Raw genomic sequence first — 23015 nt, forward strand, 5'->3', positions numbered from 1 at the left:
GCAGTTCTCATAGTGGCGTTAGTCCCTTGTTTACTCGCGACTGCCACCTTTGGCCTTAAGCGTAGCTGCAGCCTCTGTCTTAAACTTGTGCGTGGTGCCACTCCACCCCTCCCCCACCCAAGAAACTGGCTTGTTCGCCCCGAACACTCCAGGCTGAAGGAAAGATACGAGCCGATATGGGGCACAGTTGGAGTAAAAAAGTCAGGTCACTTTGTACTCATTTGGGTATTGGTGGACAATGCATGATGTACAAAAAGCTTTAATATTTGTTTTTGTGTTTTTACGGCGCATGAAGGAATTGTAAAATATCAGTACTACATGGACAACAGGGAACTTGATGCACAACAGTGCAAATTGTGCAATAAAAAAAACCTAACTCATAGGGCTTGTAAAATACAATAGAGCAGTCCAACAAAAATCCGGTTTGTTTTGGTGTCTGTGACCTGAGTGACACAAACGTCACACTGACAGCTGTTTGCATTCCCAGTACATGTTGTATGTACAATACGTCACAGCTTTGACCTCCATACCAGTGATGTTGCATTCTCTGTCACGACCAACACCTCCTTAGACGCGTTCTGCCTGACGCTTGAATTCTTTGGAACAACACCTTTGGAAACTGTCACTAGGTCCACAAAAAGAAAAACTGCTAAAGCTTTTTCTCTTAAGTCAATTAGTGCGAGCTTCTGGCTGTGCAGCATAAATGAAGATTAGAGAGATTAGACTTTAATGCCGTGAGATGTCTCCCAATGTCTAAAGCGTCCAACTTGAACACACACCCCCCCCCCCCCCCCATCCCCAAACCCTCTGTGTCATTGCCTCGTCTCATCCACTCACTCTCGGGACCCATTGTCTGCTGCCATGAAGGCTCCTTTTGTCCTGCTGCTGGTCCTCTCTCTGGCTGGCCACAGTAAGTTTTAATCACACTGTGGTAGTGGGAAACATGTGAGGGGTGCGTCTCGCCAATGCTCTTTAGTTTGGTTGCTAATGGATATAAACAAAAACATTTCAAGTTTCATTTGAAATTTCAACTGTTTATAGCATTTGTCTTTGGAGTCCTCACCTGGTGGCTGCCAAACGATTGACACCTTGTAAGTTTATCTTGGTCTCATCAGACCACAGGACATAGGTCCAGTAATTCATGTCCTTGTTCTTGAGCACATGCACTTAAGTGTCTTTGGTTGACCAATGGTGAAGCCTTTTTTGAGTGGAGCCTATCTTGTTCAACTGCTGGATGGTCCTGGCCATTGTGCTGCTCAGTTTCACAGTCCCGGCAATATAGAGCCTTTTGTACACTGACTATTGTAGCAAAGTGTCATCTTTTCGGTGTTGAAAAGACACACTATTTACAAAAATGTTAAGTGTACTTTGTGACATCGCTGAAAAATTACATGAAAGTGTCTTAAGGGCTCACTTTGGGAAAGTCACATGACCAAACCAAGAAAACAGGTGATCCGTGATTAGTCATTACTAAGCCCTTAGTGACGAGATGTCATTTAAAAGGGATAAATGACTCGTAATCATTTTCAGCTGTAAAAAGTTGAATATTCTGTCTAATTAATTTGATAACTTAGTTATTTTTATATATACAATTAATACCTTCAAAAACACATTTTGCGACTTGCTGTCCATTGAAAATGACATCACAGGTGCTCAGGTAACGACCAATCACGGTTCACCTGTTTTCTGGGTTTGGGCATGTGACTTTCGCAAACTGAGCTATGATTGGTCATTACCTGAGCTCTGAGCACACACGTGATGTCATTTTCAGTCGACAGCAAGTGGCAACATAAAAATAAATGAAGTTATCAAATTATAGACAAAATACTAACTTCCTACTGCTGAAAATGGTTAAACGAATTAAGTATCTCTTTTAAGTTGACAGCAAGTGGCAAAATGGCGGCCACCAGAGATGGATGAAAGCAGTTGGATTTTGCCCACTTAATTCATATTCTACAAACACAATATAAATCAGAATGCTGTGTTTATACTTGCGAGGTTACATAGAACATATAATAGCAAAGTAAGTTTTTGGCTTGAATTCCCCTTTAGCTCCTCATCTCCAATTTTTGCTGTACTTTTCTTTCGTCATGACTCAGCAGTATGCTCTTGCTTGTTATTTAGGCAGCTAAATGATGCCTTAATCATGTGTCTGGTGACATCTGATTGAGAAAACACTTAATTAGATATGCAGCAAGCCTGCATTTTAAATGTAAATATCACTGCCGATTTGAGTAATTGCATATATACACGCCATTACTCTGCTACTCTATCCAACATTTAAGTTCCTTTTATTCCTGCTAATTCCTGTGTATTTCCTAATATTAGTGAGTTGGTGTGTGTGTGTTCAGTTAGCCTACTAACATACACCGGGCACTTCAGCAGGTACACATGCACTATCTAATGATATCTAATAAGATGCAAATGAGGTCAGTTCTTTGAAAAATATGACAATTCTTCATAGAGGATCTCATTAAGACTGTGCGCATGTATTGTATCAAACGAAGTGTCTGGTGAGTGCGCATGCTTGGTTTCAAATCAGGTGTTCTCCCCTGTACTGTCTGCAAAGGCGACGCCCTCAAATGCCACACATGTGCAGCATCCAGCGAGGACGAATGCAACAAACAAGGCTCCGCCTCCTGCCCGCAGTACGCTGACGCCTGCGTCACCATCACTGGACCGCGTCAGTAAATACTCAAAACACACACGTGCACATGCAACACGGGAAAAGATCAGCTCCCAGGGCCGTTCTGAAAATAGGTTATCAGTAGGAAATTGTGATTTCCTAGGAAGGGTGTTGAAGTAATGATCATTTATGAAAATACTATTATGATATTTTTCTGTTGCATTTTTGCGAAGAGTCATTAACTCATTCACTGCCATTGACGGCGATAGACGTCAAAAATTTATTTTAACTTTCTATTAATTTAACTTTTTTTTTCACTTTTGTTAACGAGTATGAAAACCTAGGGAACATTTTTTTTACATTTTGAACAGCTATAAAAATTGTGATTAATCGTTAACTAGTGAAGTCATGCGATTAATTACGATTAAAAAAAATAATCGCCTGACGCCCCTGATTCTTAATAATCTTTTCTTTTTTTTAATTATCAGGCGATTTAAATTTTTTATTTTAATTAATCACATGACTTCAATAGTTAACTCACGATTAATCACAAATTTTATATCTGTTCAAAATGTACAATAATTTTTTTCTAGGTTTTCATACTCTTTAACGAAAGTGGAAAAATGTTAAACAAATAGAAATAGTTCAAATTAATTTTTGACGTCTATAGCCGTCAATGGCAGTGAATGAGTTGACATGATCAGTGTCTCCACAAAAATTTACATAATTCATTATTAATAATAATGGATACAAATATTATTAAAGGTATTTTAAGCAGTTCCATTATTTCTGCGGTTTGTTCCACGTGTCCCAGACAGTGTCCTTCTTGACCTATGAACTTTGTGCAACTTCCCTTTCAGACACCGTGCTCAAGTCGTGCACCTACAAAGCTTTCTGTGACAAAGCTCACGGCAGCAACTCCGGAGCCAAGATGGAGTGTTGCTATGGCGACAACTGTAACGGCCCGCACAGGAGCCACAGTCAAGGAGACCAGCACCACAGCGGCGCGGCAGCTCCGTCCCGCAGTCCTCTCCTGCTGCTCAGTGCCGTGCTCCTGCGCCTCGCCGTTAGCCACGTGTAAACACTCCCAATGCCACTGTTTATTGTCCTCCCCCACCAACCCCTAAGCTGTTTCTGCAGGGCCCCACTGAGATTTTTACCACCTTCTTGAATGTTAGGATGCATTCCTGCGGTTAGTCATTTGAAGAGTGTTGTCTACAAAAATTTTTTTTTTTAAAAGTAGTTATTTTTAATGACAGCCTTCCAAGCCTCAACAAGGTTGGATTTTTATTCTAAACACAGAATGCCATCACATTTGATTTTTGTAACAATGCACATTCATAACATGAAAAATGTTGATTTTTTTAAAGATGCTACAGTCTTTTTAAATCAGATTTAATAATATATAATAATTTTATTTCAAACATGTATACAAGATTGCAGCTGATGTGATGTATTTAGAATCGGGCCCCTATCCGGCCTGTTTTCCATGTTTCCCTCCTCCAACACACCTGAATTAAATGATCAGTTCATCAGCAAGCTCTGCAGAAGCCTGATAATGATCTTGATTATTTGATTCAGGTGTGCTAGAAGAGGGAGATGTCAAACACAGCCCTCAAGGACGAACGTGAGTAGTCCTTGGGTCTGTTCTGAAATTAGCTCACCAGTGCTGGGATGTTGTGAATTCCTAGGAATGTTAAAATGTAAACACAGAGTAAAATCTCACCAGTTGAATCAGTTTTTAATTTCTTGTGCTTTTGTGGGATGTTTTATTAACTCATTCACTGCCATTGACGGCTATAGACGTCAAAAATTCATTTAACTATTTCTATTAGTTTAACATTTTTTCCCACTTTTGTTAGGAGTATGAAAACCTAGGGGAAAAAATATTGTACATTTAGAACAGATATACATTTTTTTGATTAATCATGAGTTAACTAGTGAAGCCATGCAATTAATTATGATTAAAAAAATTCATCGCCAGATGCCCCTAATTTTTAATAAACGTTTCTTTCTTTTTTTAAAGAAAAGATTATTTAAAAAAAAAAAAATTACTTCTTTTTTTTTTTTAACTCTTTGACTGCCAAAAACGTTAAATAACGTTTAGTAAAATCCTATGGAGGAGTGCCAAAGACGTTAAAAAACGTTTGTTTCAAAACAGAGGTGAAACTAACCATTTTCTATTGTTGATTACTGAAAAACGGAATAAGGTAGAAACAAACTTTTTTTTCTGATGAAAGATGAGAGTCCAATCTTTCATTTGGTAGTATGTGTGTTTCCATAGTCCAAACACATAATTTTCTGTGGACCTTGAAAGATCAGTCAAAATGCTTAAATCGGCTGGCACCCACGGCATCCCTTTTCTGAAAACGTCTGGCAGTCAAATTAAGAAGAAGAAAAGATTATTAAAAATTAGGGGCATCAGGCGATTATTATTTTTTTTGTAATTAATCACATGACTTCACTAGTTAACTCACGATTAATCACAAATTTTATATCTGTTCTAAATGTACAAAAAAAAATCTAGGTTTTCATACTCTTGTTAACAAAAGTGGAAAAAATGTTAAACTAATAGAAATAGTTTAAATGATTTTTTTTTTTTACGTCTATAGCCGTCAATGGCAGTGAATGAGTTAAGATGATAGAATCTTCAGTTGGGTACTGTTTAAGCCTTGGCGCAGGTGTGTCACTTATTTTTAGTGGCGTGTACTTTCAGGCAAAAAGGATGATAATGTGAGCATTCTTATCTCATGTTTGTGTCGATAATAATTGTTTGTTTCCCACCTCAATATTGCTGTCATACTGTGTCTAGTGCTTTGTTTATATTTGTTTCATGTCAGCTTATGTAAATAAAAGGTATATTGACAACCATACTTGTCTACACTTACCACCCTACTCTTGATGCAGAAAGGCCCGAGGACATAAATATGGACATATGGCAGTCAAAGACATGCAGTAAAGACAAAGAGTCTGTGGAAACTTGAGGATGCGGCAGAAACTTGAAGTGACAGGATATGAAATCACTCAGCGAGGTGGATCCGAGGCCCCAATCAGGTCATATGATGTGCCACCACTTCCTCTTCACAGGCGGTCACAGCTCTACGCTGCGGCTAAGCAAAATATGAGCGCTATGGAAGATAGCTTGTAATCATGAAAGGAGAAGAGTGGCGGGCATCAGGTGTGTTCAAATGGTCAGATATGTAATTCAAGACAAGCGGCCTCCATGTGTTCTCTGCCTTTAAGAGAATTGCAATCACATGACTTGAGCTTTCATCACCCAATTTTGTGCCTCAGGATGTAACTTCTTTCAATATGCGATTTCAGTAACTTTAGTGCATGGATAACTATTACAACATAAATTATAATCTATTTTCTTCTATAAAAGATCATTAAAGCATGTGAGTGAGCCAAGTATTATTGAAGACACTATTCCGGCAGACCTGCGATGAACACTGATTTTTGTCTTTATCCTTCACTACAGTGGTTAAAAAAAAACCACTCAGGATGTGTATTATGCAAATTTGTTTTGTTTTCATGTCAGAGGATTCACCAAACCGACTTTCAACCATTACAGACGTTTTATGTAAAGTACATTTCAGGGGCTCAACAGCGTTCAGACAATGTGACCATATTCCCTGAAATGGCTTTATTTTGTTAGTGATTCAAAATGAAAAATGCCATATTTTGTGATACTTTATACTGCAACTTTAGCCACATCCCCCCCCACCCCTTCATATCTTTGTAGTAGTGTGTAAAGACAAAACCACAAAACATTTCCATCACTGTGTGCTTAATGGTAAAGAGTATTTTTGTAATTCAATAATATTATCACCATTTTCATTATAATCATTTTATTTTTTCATGATGTGTAGGATACTGTGTGTCCTTTATATGAAATGTTCTGTCAGCCAAACATTTAAGAGATTATTGAACATTTGCATTGAGAATATTACAACACTGCAGTGATTCCCAACCATTGAAATGTGGGAAATCATTATACTACATTGTTTCACTTAATTGGTTCAAAACTTAACTTTAAATTTTAAAATAGCCTAATAACAACTACAAATATATATTTATTATTTTCTTTTTTGCCATCGACGTACATTGAGATAGAACAATTAAATCTTCTTCCACTAGGTGGCAGAAGGTACATATTTGTGCGTCCACTTTTTTTTCTACATTTTTTTTTGTGTGAGTTTTTTTTTTCTTTTCTTTTCTTCCATTATAAAATACGAGCCTTGGCTTAATAAAGGTTGGGAAACACTGCAGTGTGTTTGAGCTTGACCTACTTGGCAGCGTCAATAACAGATAACAAACGAGCGCGGACATTCTGCACACTTGGTCAGCTCCTCTCACAACAAAAACTGCAGACTGCGGTTATACGGATTATCCAGTCGAAATGCAAAACGCAGGGCTGAGGTTAAAGAACGCGCAATTTAGTCGCGCTGTCGGTAGTTCCTCATAAGAGCAGTGCAAAGGGGGAGGAGGAGGAGGAGGCGGGGGTTCACATCCGGGGTTGGTTTTATTCTAATAACGAACGTCCAACCCGGAAAGACGACGAAGAAGACGACTTTTCTGTTATTCGATCACGCGAACAAATAGGCAGGGCGGTTAGGGGGTCTTCTGGTGCACGCCGGACCACCAAAAGTTGTTTTAAAACTAGTTGGCTTTCGTGATGGTGGTCTACTGGTGTCACAAGTGTGCTTCGTAGCGGTCCTGGGTGGTGCTGATTGTGTTGGGACAAGACTGCGAAGCGGGTGAGTCCACACAGTGGGACTTTTACAATAGTGTGTGTTGGTGTGACTGTGCGCGCGCGTGTGCGTGTGCGTCTGTGTTTAGCGTTGGTTGACACACACATGTCAAGTGTCCCTACATAAAAGTCTTAATCATCATTATCATCAACACCATCATCATCATCACTAGTGCCATTCACACCATCATCAACATCATCATCGTCACGTCGTGCACGCACGCGCCTAGATGACCCAACTCGTACTTCCTGTTGGTACACTACATCTTTTATCATTAGTTTGCCAATCAGTGCCATATCGAATCTAACGTCTCACGGGTAATCAAGTTAACACATTGCAAGGATGTGTGTAATGACTAAGGTATTGTTTGTTGTTTATTTGCCACACTCTTAATTCTCAATTTTAGCAAACATTTTAGTTCATTTCAAACATACAGCATTTCTATTCCTGTGCCGAAGTTTACACAGCAAAGGAATGATTGGATGACTTTGGTGTGTAAGAACGCAAGTGATTTTTACTCATCAAACATGAGCAAAGCAAAAGCATCTGCAGTATAGCCCAAAAAAAGATGATTAAAAGAAATGTTGGCTGTTGATTCATGGGGTCTTAAAGTAGTTATGTTCGAAATGCTAATATGTAGCCATATGGATGTAAAAGTAGGAACATCATTATGCATTGCCACTGGCAAGGCAACACCAATGATGGTTACGTTGGACGTTGACACTAGGGATGCCAACTTTTTTTTTCAGTACGAATTCAAGTACTTCTTTTTGTGTCCTTGCTGATGCAGAGCGGCGATTGTAACAAAAAAATGCATTTTATGTTAATCAAATATTGTTTAAAAACTCAAAACTCTCTTGAACATGGCATAAGTTTCAGTCAAATCGAAACTTTTTTTCGAGTAACAACAAAGGCTGGTTGATTATGGAAAAATAATCACGATTATTTTTGATTGAGGTTAAAATCACGTGATTATTCGGTGATTTAAAAATTTTGTAACCTCATGCCCGTTCACCCCTGCACGTTGAACACTTTTTTTTTTCTTGAACTCTCTGTTCTTGTTGTCAAGTACAAAAAAATGACCTTGTAAAAGTCAACAGTGAAATTCAGGCCTCTTGTGTGTTTTTTTTTTGTTCTGCTACAGCCACACATTTGATGCCTTGCATCTTTGCACACATTCAAGCCATGAATAAACATCTCCCTTATCTCTTTATCATATTTATTTTTACCTTATCTTTATTTTCGCAAGTCTTGGGACTTGCTAGAATAACCTGGCTGGGACCTCAGTTATTGTATTTTGTGCCATCTCATGTCATATATGTTGATATGAAAAAAGAAAAAAAAATCCTTGGACCATTGTATAATTTTGAAAGTAAACGACAGTTACGTATGTAACTAAGGTTGTGATAATGAGAAAAGAAAGTTAAAGAAAACTAAAAGATAAAGTACAATATAAAAGAAAGTTAAACTAAAATAATAGCATTAAAAAAAAACATTAATTTAATCACTGGATGATTGTTGTCCTTCTAGGGTGAGTTTGGTGCCGTGCATCCATAGAGTTCACACAAGAAGATAAGAAGAAAGTTGCTCATTTTTCACAGATTGGGAAGAAATTGTTCCTTTGTATGATGTTATCTGATCCGTGCGTATCTGTTTACACAGCGTTTGTGTGTGCGTATTTATTATTTGAAGGAATATCCCTCCCAAAGTCGATGCTAATTTCCCGTTAGCGTGTCAGTTGGGTTTTACATTGACTTTAGCGCTAGCGATGTTTTAAACATGAAGCACGTTTTTGTATTTAAATATGCAATGTGTGTAAGCTTTTTTGTTGTTTGTTTAGTTAAGTGGGGGACCACCGTGCTATTTTCCAGTTTGTCCATATAATGTACGTGCAATTACTCAATTAAAGTAGAGGAAAAAGTTGACTTTAGCCGACAAACGTGCTAATCGTTTGAGCTTCAATGAAGTGCGAATCGTCTCCATTTTTTTTCAAGAAGAGAATTAAGTTGCATTTTAGCGCATCTCTGCCTCCATTGCATCACTTTTTGGGCTTTCCTGTCGTTGTTGTGATTAGTCCCAGACTTTGATGAGGTCACATGTGCTTCCAGTCAGTAGTCTTACTAAATCTAAGGAGAGGTTGATCAGGTCCTTTAAATAAAACAGATGTTTGTGGCTATTATCACTGTTTAGATGAAATATATGTGTCGTTCCCCGCATGAGCCGAAAATCCCGCAACTTCTTCCCTGTTCTTCCCCTTAATGGTTGTACCAGATGTTTTATGATCCTAAAATCTTGTGTGTATTTGTGTTTCATGTGTGCCAATGTCCTTGTGCGTGACTAGCGCGATGCCATTTTCCTTTTTAGGCTGTGTTTCTGTACAAGGATTTCTAGCCATCGAGCGTATTGAGTGTCATCTGAGAATGACTAAAGTAGTGTTTTCATGATTTATAAGCTATTCATACAAGGCTTCCACTTGGCCATGATTGCGTGTCAGCATTTTAATGGCCATGTTGATACTAAGTGTCTTCTAACCGGTTTTAAAGCAAGACTATTATTCTTTTTGGAGCTCCATTTGTTTTTGATTGCGTGTCTCGTGCACTAATTGGCCACAAGGTACATTTTGTTTGCACAATTTCATTACATGAGTACAAGAGCTGCATTCTAAATTCAGTTGTAACAAATGATGTATTACATTGGATGACACAATAAGCTCTCACTAATATGATGCTGTACATTTTGTCACGACTGAAAACATTAATATTTTTAGCATAGTTCTCTTTTCTTATATTATTCTATTTTCGTTGTACAAAGGTTTAGAAAGCTGTTAGTATATCATTTCTCATTCAGCGTACAAGCGGACTTCAACAGGTAGTCAAGTCTAAAATGTTCTTTACAATAGTATGTGCCCCCAAAAGTCTAAACACAGTATTCTGATTAATGTGTATTAAAATCCACCTGATTTTATCCATCTCGGGGGCGGCCATTTTGCCACTTGCTGTTAATCGAAAATGACTTCACAGTCAGTCACAGCTCAGCTTGCAAACGTCACATGACCAAACTCAGAAAACAGGTGAGCCGGGATTGGCCGTTACCTGAGCCCTGAGTAACTGTGATGTAATTTTCAGTCGACAGCTAGTGGCAAAATGGCCGCCTTAGAAGGGGGAAAAAAACGTGTTTTTTTTTTTTTGCAATATTAATCAGAATGCCATGTTTACACTAGTGAGAGTGCATGGAACATATTGTAAAGAATGTTTTTAGGTTGACTAACCCTTTAAGTAGAAAACCACCTGCTTTTATCCATCTCAGGGGGCGGCCATTTTGCCACTTGCTGTCGAATAGCAATGACATCACAGTGACTTAGGACTCAAGTAATGACCATTAAGACTCACCTATTTTCCGGGTTTGGTCATGTGACGACCGCAAGTTGAGCCCTTAGTTATGTCATATTTCTGCTTATGGTAATGAACTCATTCACTGCCATTGACGGCAATAGACGTCAAAAATTCGTTTGAACTATTTCTATTAGTTTAACATTTTTTCCCACTTTTGTTAACAAGAGTATGAAAACCTATTTTTTTTTATTGTATTAGAACAGATATAAAATCTGTTATTAATCGTGAGTTAATTAGTATAGTCATGCGATTAATTACGATTACAAATTGTATTTGCCTGATGCCCCTAATTTTTAATAATCTTTTCCTTGTAAAAAAAAGATGATTAAGAATTAAAAAAATATATTTAAAAGAAAAAGAAAAGATTATTAAAAAACAGGGGCGTCAGGCAGCTAAAATTTGTAATCGTAATTAATCGCATGACTTTACTAGTTAACTCACGATTAATCACAAATGTTACATGTGTTCTAAATGTACAAAAAAAATCTAGGTTTTCATACTCTTGTTAACAAAAATGGAAAAATATGTTAAACTAATAAGAAATAGTTCAAATGATTTTTTGACCTCTATAGCCGTCAATGGCAGTGAATGAGTTCATACCCCACACCTGCTTTCTTAATCACAATAACATGTTTAGACTAATGGGTGGCTGATTTTATTGTAAACCATTTTTTAAACTTGTCTTCCCCTATAAAGGAGGATGACAGTACAGAATCAACTCTTGCCACTTATCTGAATAAGTCCTAAAAACTGTGTGTGTGTGTGATGATATATCTTCAACATAGCGTATAAGTTCCAGAGGTGAATGACTCGCTGATTCACGGGCATGGCACGATCTTAATAAATACACTTTAGCATCTCTGCGCACCCACCCACGCCACCGCTACCACCATCACCACCAGCCTGGTGTCTGGCCAGTGGAAATGTGTGCAGATCTTGAGTGCACTCTGTAATTTTTGGCTTTGGTGGAGGGCCTCAAGCTTTAGCTGCTGCTCAGCCTCAAGCACGTCACATGAAAAACTGCTGAGTGTGAGATGCTCGCTCTCTCGCTTCCTGTGTGTGTGTGTGAGAAACAGAGGCTTACTTTTATGATATGTGCATCTCCCGCTGGTCTTCTTCTTTACATGCATCCCCAATAGAATTCACGTGTATGCGTGTTTGTGTGTGCCCCAGTGATATGTAATAACAGCAGCATGCCGTACGTGGACCGTCTGAACCGCGTGTGTGGCTTCCTGGATATCGAAGAGAAAGAGAACAGCTGCCGCTTCCAGAGGCGTTACTTCATCCTGGACACTCAGGGGAATGCTTTGCTGTGGTACATGGACAACCCTCAGGTGATTTGCGCATCACTGCATGACACAACACCCTTGTACAAACAGCAAACGGAAGTGACCAATACCAGCCCGGGTAACCTTGGACTGTGATCCTATGACGTGTGTGTGTGTGTGTGTGTGTTTGTCATGCAGAACCTGCCCAGTGGAGCGAGCTTTGTTGGCAGCCTGAGACTAACTTACATCTCCAAGGTAAACCACACAATTAGCATACACTCACTACAGCTGCGGGAATTTGAAATACACTCAGTGGCCACCTAATTAGGTACACCTGTGCAATCAATCAGATCCAATATTGGTAACAAACATTCTGCCTTTAGAAAGATCATGTCGAGGTGCAACAATTAATCGATTGGAGATTTGGAGACCTTGTTTCCTTTAAAATTGTTTAAAAGTGTTCTCAGAATTATTTTATTATTCTATATCTCTTTTTTATTTTTTATTTTACATATTATGGACCAAATTACTAACTGAATCTTAATTCATTTTTGGACAATTACAAGCTTACATCACAAGTCAAAATGGCGGTCAACTCGGCGAAACAAGATCTCCGCTCATTGAAAAGCATTGGACTTCCGATCGTTGTAATTTGATTTGTGAGGATTTTTTTTATTTCAAAATGTGTTCAAATGTCATTTGACCACGAGAACAATCTGCCTGGTTTGTATGCTAGTCACAGGCAAAATACAATACGCTGTCTGTTGTCAACGTATAAAGGAAGCATTTGCATTGCATTGCATTAGGGAAATATCAGAAATGTTGGATGTTCGGAATTGTCGATGGGGATGAAAATGGACAGGTTAATCGATTATTAATATAATCATTAATTTGAGCCATATGTGTTTAGATTAGGGGTGTTAAAAAAATCATTTTGGCGATAAATCGCGATATTACCGTGCACAATTCTCGTATCGATTCAATATGATTTTTAAACATCAATTTTTGATGGAAATATTCAACAAAACATCTTACTTGAGGCTAGCTTGTAAACCAAGAGTGCCATCTAGAGGAGTAAAAAAATATATATCACTGGTGCTTCATAAAGCTTCATTTGTCTGTCTGTCTGGTTTGCTGTTTAGCCAGCTAGCTCGCTGGCCCATTTAAAGCAAGAGTGCCATCTAGAGGAGCCAAACAATATCACAAGTGTTTCATGAAGCTTAATTTGTCTATCACTACTGATAAGTATTTTCAACATTTTGAAAAAAAATCTCAATAATCGACTTATAGATTCGTATCGTGATTAATCGGTATCTAATCGAATCGTGACCTATGAATCGTGATACGGATCGAATGGCCATGTACGAGGCAATTCACACCCCTAGTTTAGATAGTGTCAACAAAAAGTGACCATTACTGTATGCTAACGGGTTACGCTGGATTTATTATTGTTTTGATCTATGCATTTGGAACACCTTCTGCTACGGTACAACTCCAAGAACATTCAACGAGAGAGTCGCAGGCAACAATTGATTGCTAATTAAATTTCCCCCATAGTTGATACATCTATTTGAATAGTGTTCCCATTTGTAGTTGCTAAAATTGCTATATACTTTAACCTACTTATGTGAAAAGATTTTTTTTTTACCTCATCGACAAAATATTTGCCACCAAGTGTGCTTCTGTACCTAAATAAGTGGCCAGTGAGCATACGGAGATGGCCTTCGTGCAACAGTCTGATCTGCAGCTGAAGCTAATGGTCACATGCAGAGTTGGGCTGCAGCAGAGTTACTGACGAATTCCAGATGTTGACTTGAGCAGAGATAATCACATCTGGCCTCAGTGCTGACAGCTTGTCTCTGGACAGTCTAAGTCAAAGATATGAACTTCTTAGTCCAGAATCGCCTATTTCACGTTTTAAAGTTGTAAAATAATGGGCAATATGTTAACAATTTTGCTTTTCTTGACCAGATTGAAATACGCCTTTGATAACTGAAGCCTGTATTGTTGTTATTAAAGACCTCCTGTTTTTCCGTCCGAGTTCAAAAGTGAGTATTAAGTCAAAAACTATAAGAGGAACTAGTGGTTTTGTGGTCTCTGACTATAGAACCTCAAATTTTGTGCTACTTTGCTTTCTAAATCTTAATCTTCTTTTTACAGGGTGCAAAACCTTATTAAAAGTTGTAGTAAAAGAAGTCATTTTAAAAAATGAAGACATTTTTTTTTTTGTTATAATGCATTTTATTTACAGGCACTTATCATTTAATCACAAGATCACCTTACAGACAGTAAACGGCACCGATGTAAATATTATACTTAGCAATATGTGACTTGATCACTGAGTATTGCTTTCATTGAAACGTGATCTCCAAAAGACAAATAATGCTTGCTTGACAATTGACGTTGAGTCTGCTCTGCCGTCAGGTAAATGAAGCTACAGGGAAGCAGAAGCCAAAGACGGAGTTCTGCTTTGGTGAGTCCTCAGGGAAACACTGAGTCATAGTCACACACACACTATAAATGTATACATGTACTAAACTGAGATAAAGCACAAGCAGTGATTGTAGCGTGGTATGGAACCGCTATTGATGTTTTTTTCCCCCCTTCTCCGCAGTCATCAATGCAGTATCCCGAAGGTACTTCCTCCAAGCCAATGACGTGACAGACATGACGGATTGGGTCACTGCTCTCAACCAAGCCAGCAAGATTACCGTGAGTTCAGCGCGCACCAAAACGCCACATTAGTCTTTCTTGCGAGAGCTCGGCACGATTTTCCAGCGATCAGCTTCCGACTTTTGGAATTTCGTCTGACCATTGTTGATGTCACAGTTGGGTATGTGGCGAGCATTCACTTTCCTTTATTTTCTTTGATCCTTCCTCGGGTCTCCTGACAACCTCACGACTCTTGCTGGATTTTGAAGTTTTCCGTTTAGGTATTTTTAATAGGTTTTAGGTGAACTAATGAGTACACATGCACATGCACATACTCACGCACATACAAAATAAAAATTGACAACAAATAAAAAGAGAGCAATGATGATGACATGTCGAATCGGTAAAATTACCAAATTAACAATACTGAGCTCTCAACAAAAGAAAAGAAAAGGGAAAGCAAATGCATACAAAAGTTACATAACTCCAATTGTAGAGGTAGTTTTTAGAAGTAGTGCTTTTATACAATAGTATTGTCTTGTTTTAAAAGGCTAATACCTGTTGTAGATTAGCACATGATATCATTGTGCTTGACAAAATATTGTCTGCTCTTCATTCCTACCTGTGTTGAAATGAGTGGTTACGTAAGTTGCCTCTTCAATCAGCTCAAACCAGTTTGGCCATTCGCCTGACACCTCTGCCATTAACAAGGCATTCAACTGCCACTCACTGAATGCTTTTCTATTGCTCTGCCAATTCTCTCTACATCTACAAACACTTACGACACTAGTTTAGATTCACTTCCTGACACCAACAATAAGGCCGTGAAATCGGATTTTGTCATATTGTGTTTGTTTTGCAGTAAATATTTGTAATAATGCGACCTGTGAGTGGATTCATCTCTCACCCGTGGTGACATTTTTGTCATGTTAAACCTCGTTAACTCATTCACTGCCATTGACGGCTATAGACGTCATAAATTCTGATTAATTATGTTACAAAATTTTAATCACCTGACACCCCTAATTTTTAATAATGTTTTTTTTAATAAATAAATGAAATAATTGTAATTATTTTTTTCCAATTTTTAATAATCTTTTTTTTTTTTTTTAAGAAAAGATTATTAAAAAATTAGGGGTGTCAGACGATTATCATTTTTAATCGTAATTAATCGCATGACTTCACTAGTCTCATGATAAATCACAAATTTTATATCTGTTCTAATACAATAAAAAAAATCTAGGTTTTCATACTCTTGTTAACAAAAGTGGGAAAAATGTTAAACTAATTGAAATAGTTCAAATGAATTTTTGACGTCTATAGCCGTCAATGGCAGTGAATGAGTTAATGGCTGTTTAAAAAGGCAGAAAACCAGCTCAATCTAATGTGATCCAATACAAGAGTTATACTATATCATAAATTATGCCTCCACGAGATAATAAGAGGGGTCTATTTAGATCGTGACAAGTATTAATTTAAAAATGTGTTTATTCATGGGCTTGAACAATTGCGCTGAGCTTTGCTTCTTTAATTTAGTGAATTGAGGTTACCAACATTGTAATTTTTTTTATTTATGATGCTTGAAGGGAAATTCCTGAAGACAATCAATTCCAGGGACAGACTGTCACCGTCAACACCGTTTTATGAACTGCAGTTTAGGCAATATAATTTTTATTTACATTCTTAACTTACATATTAGTAAAAAAAAAAAAAAATCTTCACTTGTGTTTTTTTTTTTTTTAACAGTCGTGATGGGGGCAGTAAATTTATTTGTTATTTTTTATTGACAATAGTATGTTATATGCAGTTGCAGACACAGTAGTCTTAATAGAGTGTTCTGGTTAATATTGTGCTAGTGGAATATGAGTTAAACAGCAAAATCCAACAGTTTTTATCAATATCAGAAGGAGGCCATTTTGCCACTTGCTGCCGAGTGACAATGACATCACATTTGCTCAGGTTTCAGATAACAACCAATCACAGCTCAGCTTCAGAAAATAGGTGAGCTGTGATTGGACGGTGCTCGGCTGCCCCCGAGATGGATAAAAATGGCTGGATTTTGCTGCATTGTAATATTAATATTAATCAGAATGTCATGTTTAGACTAGTGAGGTCACATATAACATATTATAACATATCCTCTTTAAACAAGTGCTAAAAAAAAAGTGAGATAATGAGATAGATAAAAGTTGAATTCTGAATTGCAGCTCGAAAGTAGACTAGGAAGTCCAACAACTGCCTGTAGTTTTACATTTGTTCCAAGCGGACTTGGATCTGCCGGCTCCAAAGCCCCAATACTTTACAGATGAGTTACTGCTGCACCATGTTCAACTGTAGCCCACTTTTTGATTGGGCATGTGTACCTAATGTTGTGTCTCACGCATTACAGTCTTATAATCCCTGTGTGTGCAGGTGCAATTGACACCATTGTTATCGTTTGTTACTTAAGGTTCCCAAGTCTGGTCCCGCACCCCCGAGATCCAATGTGTCTGCAGTTATCAGTGAGGCTTACGGAGTGGGGAAGCAGCAGGCATATAAAACGGAGATCCACGGAGGTGTGGTGGTGCACACGCCCATCCTGGTAAAATGGCACAACCCGCAAAACTACAATTTGAATGTTAGCAAATAGTTTCATGCATGCAGACGATGTTTTGATGACACTTGCTTGTTGTAATAAAGTAATCCTTTTTTATTATTATTATTATTATTTTATTTTTTATTTTTTTTCTGGAGAGCTCAGTATTGTTCATTCGGTAATTTTACCGATTTGACATGTCATCATCATTGCTCTCGTTTTTTTTTTTTTTTTTTTTTGTATGTGAGTGTGCGTGTATGTTAGCAAATAGTTTCTGTGGGCGGTCATGCACGAGTCCAACATGCTCTTTCCAACAACATGCATGCAGACGATGTTTTGATGACACTTGCTTGTTGTAATAAAGTAATCTCTAATGTTGCAGAATGAAAGCATCAAGCCCGACATGCTGAGGTTCGGGTACTGTGTCAAACAAGGCAATGTGGTGAGTACACCTACTTTTATACAGTGTTTGAATGCATGAGGAACTGAGCTGACGTGTCACGTGGTGTTTGTTTCAGAGGAAAAGCTGGAAGAGGCGCTTTTTTACCCTGGATAACAACGCAGTCAGTTACTATAAGTCTGAAATGGTAAGCGAACCTGCGCTGGTCTCTCGCAGAGCTTCATCTGTGCTCTGCTTGGTCTGCTTACCTCTGTTGTGCATGCGTGTATCAGGACAAAGAGCCTCTGCGAGCCATTCCCCTCAGGGACATTCAGAAAGTTCACGAATGTCTCGTCAAATCAGGGTGAGTCAGTGTGACCGCAGAGTCCGAATTGCTCTCTCACCACCCTTCATATGCTCGTAATTTGATTAGAAACACATGCGGGATTGTGCGTAGCCAGATCATGCTCTCGTTCATCTTGTCAAGTGTTTGTACCATAAACACACTAACCAGCTTTTTTGTCATCGTTTTTAACATGCCGTGGTAGAGTCAGAGTATTGTTCAATTCCCAAAACTTTTGAGCTAGACCCAAAAAGAAACATTTAAGAATTGTTTTTCCGAAATAGTTTTGGACCTAATTGCATGTGCACGTAGCATTTTGGTGAACTGCTTAACTTGACAAATTCCTCCCTTGAATGTTAATGAGAACAAGAATGCAAATAAGACTAATATGGAAATAATTTTTGATATTGTGTAACAATTTGTTTCCATAAGTGAGCTCCTGCACCGAGACAATCTATTTGAGATCATCACCGGATCCCGAACCTTTTACATACAGGTAAATATCTGGGCTGCTCGTTTGAGGGCTGCGTACAAGAAAGGATGCAAGGGCCACTTTAAAGTTCTTCAACATATTGTTTACATTTTCTAATTATTTTGACAAACTGCTACATAACCACTATCTTTTGATAAGTTGAATAGTTGCCAATTTTTCACGATTTTTGGGTGGCTGGCGACCCTGCATCCCACTAGAATAGATCCGCCCCTACTGAACCAAAACAAGAGCAAACTGTAATAAGCTAGCTGGCTATTTTTTTTAAAACAGTTACTTGAGGATCATTAATGTGATGTCTTCATAAAGCAGCAGAATGTGGAAGAAACTCTTTTTGCTTCCAAAATTGTATTATCTTTATTCAAGAGTGTTTTGAAGTGAAAATGTTGTTATTTGTTATTTTATATGTATTTTTTTGTTATTTAAAGCACTAAATCAGGGCTATTGTTGTGGGTGGCATCGTAATTATGTCTTCCCTCGGAGGGCCATCGCAACTGTGAACTCATATAAATGTATAATTGCCTCATACTACATATGGTTTACACAACAAAGTGATGGATATTAATAACTTCTGGAATCAGAAGCCAGTTAAAAATAAAAAATGTGTTCAACTATTACTGTATTTTTAAAGGAAGATTGTAAATATATATTTTTTGCAATATTATATTATAATTAAAAGTTTTAGCAAGAAACATAAATTTGACATTGCACAACATGATTTGCCTTCTTGGGTCACATTAAATGATGTGGTGGGCCTAATCTGGCCCCCGGGTCTTGAGTTAGACATCTATGCTCTACAATATATAAACCAATTTATTAGTAGTAATGGCACCAATTTTTTTTACACCATTCCTTCTCACTCTTCCCACCTCCACCTTTTTCTAAAAACTAGCCTTGTGGGCCGTATCAAATGTCAATTTTAGTATATGCCGCGGGCCGCTGAAGGATAAATTGCGAACCAAAAACGGCCCTAGAGCCATAGTTTAGACACCACTGAACGTATATAAGGCTTACATTATTGCCTTCATACAATAAGTCGATGAGATGTCTCGACCACCGCGGCATAATTTTGTGAGGAAGTAGACAGGTGTTTACGTGTTTTGAGATGTTTTCTTGAAATGCTCCGCTGCTGAAGTGTAGCACAAACTCCGTTTTTAGGATCAGGCGAGGATTGTTTTTGTGAAGCAACCGCAGCCATCTGTTACCATAACAACAATAACATCCTGTTGATTCCTTCCCATGGGAGGACAGCTGAGAGAAATGGCAAGCATAAGCACATTTGTTTTCGTGCTAGAAAAAAGGAAGCATGTCCGATGCAGCATTAAGTCAACCGAATGGAAGAACGGATAATGAATATTTACAAAAAATGACTTTTGTTTTTCCTAAATCAGAGTTTTTACTTCAATATGCACAATGTAAACAGGGTAATTCTAATGTTTGTGTCAAATAAGTCAGAACTAGTTCCTGCAGTCTTTTTACGAAACAATGAAATCCAATAGTGTGTCAGCAGGGGTTTGAAACTTTCATGACATTGTATTAAAAGTGAAATGATGTGACGTGTGGCTTCTTCGATCCATAGACAGACTCTCCAGAGGATATGCATGGCTGGATCAGGGACATTGAAATGAAAATTCAGGATTTCAGAGGCCCTAGCAAGGTAATGATGGCTTTCTTCTCCACACCGACAGCAAATTGCCTATTCCAAAGAGGTTGTTTTTCGCACGCTTGGGTTTTTCCATTTATTGCTTTGATTATATGTTTGTGTGTAATTTCTTGTCTACACATGTAGTAGGCCGTGTTTTTATGATGGGAAGCTATTCTTTCAGTTCCCTAACATTTGTAATAAGCTGTCACATCTTATTTGATTTGATTGGGATTTACTCTGTAAATGTAGTATTTGACTGCAATGTAAATGTAACTTATGAAATGGCATTCAATCTGTTCACATTGATATATCTGCCAAATTTGAAGTTTGCTTCTTTGTTAAAGGTAAAGTCAACACAAACATTTGCTATACAATAATATGTTTTTTGCAGACCCACCCATTTTTTCATTTACTTTTTTTATTATTAACTCATTCACTGCCATTGACGGCTATAGACGTCAAAAATTCATTTATCTATTTCTATTAGTTAAACATGTTTTTCCACTTTTGTTAACAAGTGTGAAAAAAGTGTGAAAACCTATCATTTTTTTATTGTACATTTAGAACAGATATAAAATTTGTGATTAATCGTGAGTTAATTGGTGAAGTCATGCGATTAATTACAATTAAAGTTTTAATCGCCTGACGCCCCCTAATTTTTTATAATCTTTTCTCCTTTTTTAAATCGCGTCAGATGAATAAAATTTTTCATTGTAATTGATCACATGATTTCAATAATTAACTCACAATTAATCACAAATTGTATATCTGTTCTAAATGTACAATTAAAAAAATGTTTTTTTAGGTTTTCATACTCTTATTAACAAAAGTGGAAAACTAATAGAAATAGTTCAAATGAATTTTTGACGTCAATGGCAGTGAATGAGTTAAATATCAGGGGGGTGGCCATTTTGTTACTTGCTGTCACCTGAAAATTACATCACAGTTGCTCAGGGCTCAAGTAATGTCCAATCACAGGTCACCATTTTTCTGAAGCTTAGCCGTGATTGGTTGTTGTTGGCAAAAAGGCCACCTCGTGAGATGGCTAAAAATGGGTGGCTTTTAATCATATTCCACAAACGCAATATTACTCAGAATGCCATGTGTACACTAGTAGGGGCACATACAACATATTATTGTAAAGAAAATTTTGAGGTTGACTTCCTTTTCCTTTATGAAGGGTCAGTGCTGAGTCTAGTGTTCTCAAGTGAAAATCGAAAGCTTCTACAAGCCATAGTGATGTGTTTTTGGTGTCATTTGTCCATTACAGGGATTTTCATTTAAAAGAGCTTCATCTCTCTATCGAAGTCACAATGCTTCTGCAAGTCGAAGTCACCGAGTCGAACTGCGGCCAACTCTCGTCAAGTCGTGCTCCGTGGCACCGGGCTGGCAGCCGTGGACACCTATCCCCGCTAATGAGGCCTCCATCTTGGATGCCGAGGACAATGACAGCGCTTTTAGCACCGTGCCCACATTGGCCTCACTCTCCTCCTCCCCCAACTCTTCCTCCACATCCTCCTCCTCCAACTCGCTCTCAACCCTGGCCCCGTGCCCCAGTGTGCCCAGCAGTGGACTGGGCATCCTCACGGCATCCGGAGACGTGGCGTGCGGCCGTCGGAGGCACCGTTCGCAGCCTCAGTCTCACACAGGCTGCGTGTTCCCCTTTAGCCTGGATGATGACAGCATCCGCACCACTGATGTCTAGGTTTTGTGGTTCTATGTGGTTCTTGTGCTTTAACATGAATGTGACTGGTCTTTTGTAGTATTCCCTACTAAACAAGGTGACCCTGCTTCAATGTCATGACCAGCGACGAGGGCCCCCAGCTGGTTATGTAGAGGTGTTACAGATGATATGGGGACCAAGAGAAACAGTAGTGTTGAATTGTCAGAGGGCTGTTTAAAAAAAAGTTTTTTTGTTGTTGTTTGTGTGCAGCTTCCTCTAAAAACTTGAATTGTGATTGTTCTCGCAGGGCTGCAAATGATGGCACATGTATTTTAACGCTTCGCACTTGTCTACAATTTGACATTCTCTGCAAAAGAAAAATTGTACGCTAGAAATTCTCAGGCATGGCCCTCTTTTTTAGCATTCTTTCCGTGAGAGACGTGACGCAGCGGCCTTCAACATTCAACAAGCATTTCCTGACCACAATTGAGACAAGTGAAAGTGTTCCGTCAACCTCAAACTTTTTTTTCTCAAAAAAAAAAAGTTCACACAACCCTATAGATTGAACCATCAGTGCTTGTTCCACAATACTTGTTACAGAGGAAGTAGCGATGCCAAAATAAATAATACAGCTGTCAATATGGTACTTGATGAAAAATATAATCCTGATAAGCAGGTTTAGAGCTTTCTAAATGTGATTTCTTTTTCCCACCTCTCCCTTTTATCATAATAGGGGTTTACATGCTGCCACTTCTTTTAATTTATTAGCTATTTTGCACTTTTTTTTACCGTTTTATATGCTTCACCGCTCTCACAACTTCCTGTAAGATGTCTCAAATAATTTGTGTTGTAACTTCTGAAGCTTCAACTTATGCTTGAATGCACTCGTTAGCCTACACATGCTGTTGGTTTTCCATGTGTAATAAATCGTATTTTATATTTGACTTGTATATTGTACATACTTTTCTGCTACAATATCGTTTTGAGACATAGGCATGCAATACATGGTGTTGTCCTCTAGGTGTCACGTTTGTCTTTGCGTGTGACTGCTTTACCAAATTAGCTCAGATTTAGTGACTTCTGGTCTTTTCCGACCCTTTTAGTGACTGTTTTTCCCCCATAAAAAAAACCATACTATCTACAAACGTAGCGATTTGTGTTGTCGTTGTTTTTAACAACACTTTTTTTTTTATCTCAAATCTCACCAAATTGGCTTAATGGAATCTTC

At 38.1% G+C, this 23015-nt stretch overlaps 2 protein-coding genes across 4 annotated transcripts; both read left to right on the forward strand.

Moving 5' to 3' along the window:
* Nucleotides 1-790: 790 nt before the first annotated feature.
* LOC144049569 (uncharacterized) lies at nt 791-5497 on the forward strand. Of its 3 annotated transcripts, none has more exons than XM_077562591.1 (3): nt 791-910; nt 2570-2683; nt 3487-5497. In XM_077562591.1, exons 1-3 carry the CDS (start codon nt 862-864, stop codon nt 3705-3707), a joined length of 384 nt encoding a protein of 127 aa, XP_077418717.1. In that variant the 5' UTR covers nt 791-861; the 3' UTR covers nt 3708-5497. The 3 variants fall into 3 exon arrangements, with proteins under 3 accessions (XP_077418717.1, XP_077418714.1, XP_077418715.1); XM_077562588.1 differs by having other exon boundaries at nt 794-910; nt 2543-2683; XM_077562589.1 differs by having other exon boundaries at nt 800-910; nt 2561-2683.
* A 1443-nt stretch (nt 5498-6940) lies between these two features.
* plekha2 (pleckstrin homology domain containing A2) lies at nt 6941-22726 on the forward strand. Its single transcript, XM_077562096.1, has 12 exons — nt 6941-7386; nt 11946-12106; nt 12239-12295; nt 14465-14513; nt 14655-14752; nt 17142-17273; nt 17650-17709; nt 17786-17854; nt 17940-18010; nt 18422-18485; nt 20059-20136; nt 21395-22726. Exons 2-12 carry the CDS (start codon nt 11966-11968, stop codon nt 21827-21829), a joined length of 1254 nt encoding a protein of 417 aa, XP_077418222.1. The 5' UTR covers nt 6941-7386; nt 11946-11965; the 3' UTR covers nt 21830-22726.
* The last annotated feature ends 289 nt before the right edge of the window (nt 22727-23015 follow it).

The sequence above is a fragment of the Vanacampus margaritifer genome, chromosome 3, assembly GCF_051991255.1.
Source record: "Vanacampus margaritifer isolate UIUO_Vmar chromosome 3, RoL_Vmar_1.0, whole genome shotgun sequence".
Taxonomy (NCBI): Eukaryota; Metazoa; Chordata; class Actinopteri; order Syngnathiformes; family Syngnathidae; genus Vanacampus; species Vanacampus margaritifer.

Bases quoted from the DNA above. Each gene is read 5' to 3' on its own strand.
- plekha2 (XM_077562096.1), top strand. From the start codon at position 11,966: ATGCCGTACGTGGACCGTCTGAACCGCGTGTGTGGCTTCCTGGATATC. The intron at 14,753-17,141 runs GTGAGTTCAGCG...TTGTTACTTAAG, and splicing joins ACCAAGCCAGCAAGATTACC to GTTCCCAAGTCTGGTCCCGC. The intron at 17,710-17,785 runs GTGAGTACACCT...TGTTTGTTTCAG, and splicing joins GTGTCAAACAAGGCAATGTG to AGGAAAAGCTGGAAGAGGCG.
- LOC144049569 (XM_077562588.1), top strand. From the start codon at position 862: ATGAAGGCTCCTTTTGTCCTGCTGCTGGTCCTCTCTCTGGCTGGCCAC. The intron at 911-2,542 runs GTAAGTTTTAAT...GTTTCAAATCAG, and splicing joins CCTCTCTCTGGCTGGCCACA to GTGTTCTCCCCTGTACTGTC. The intron at 2,684-3,486 runs GTCAGTAAATAC...CTTCCCTTTCAG, and splicing joins CGTCACCATCACTGGACCGC to ACACCGTGCTCAAGTCGTGC.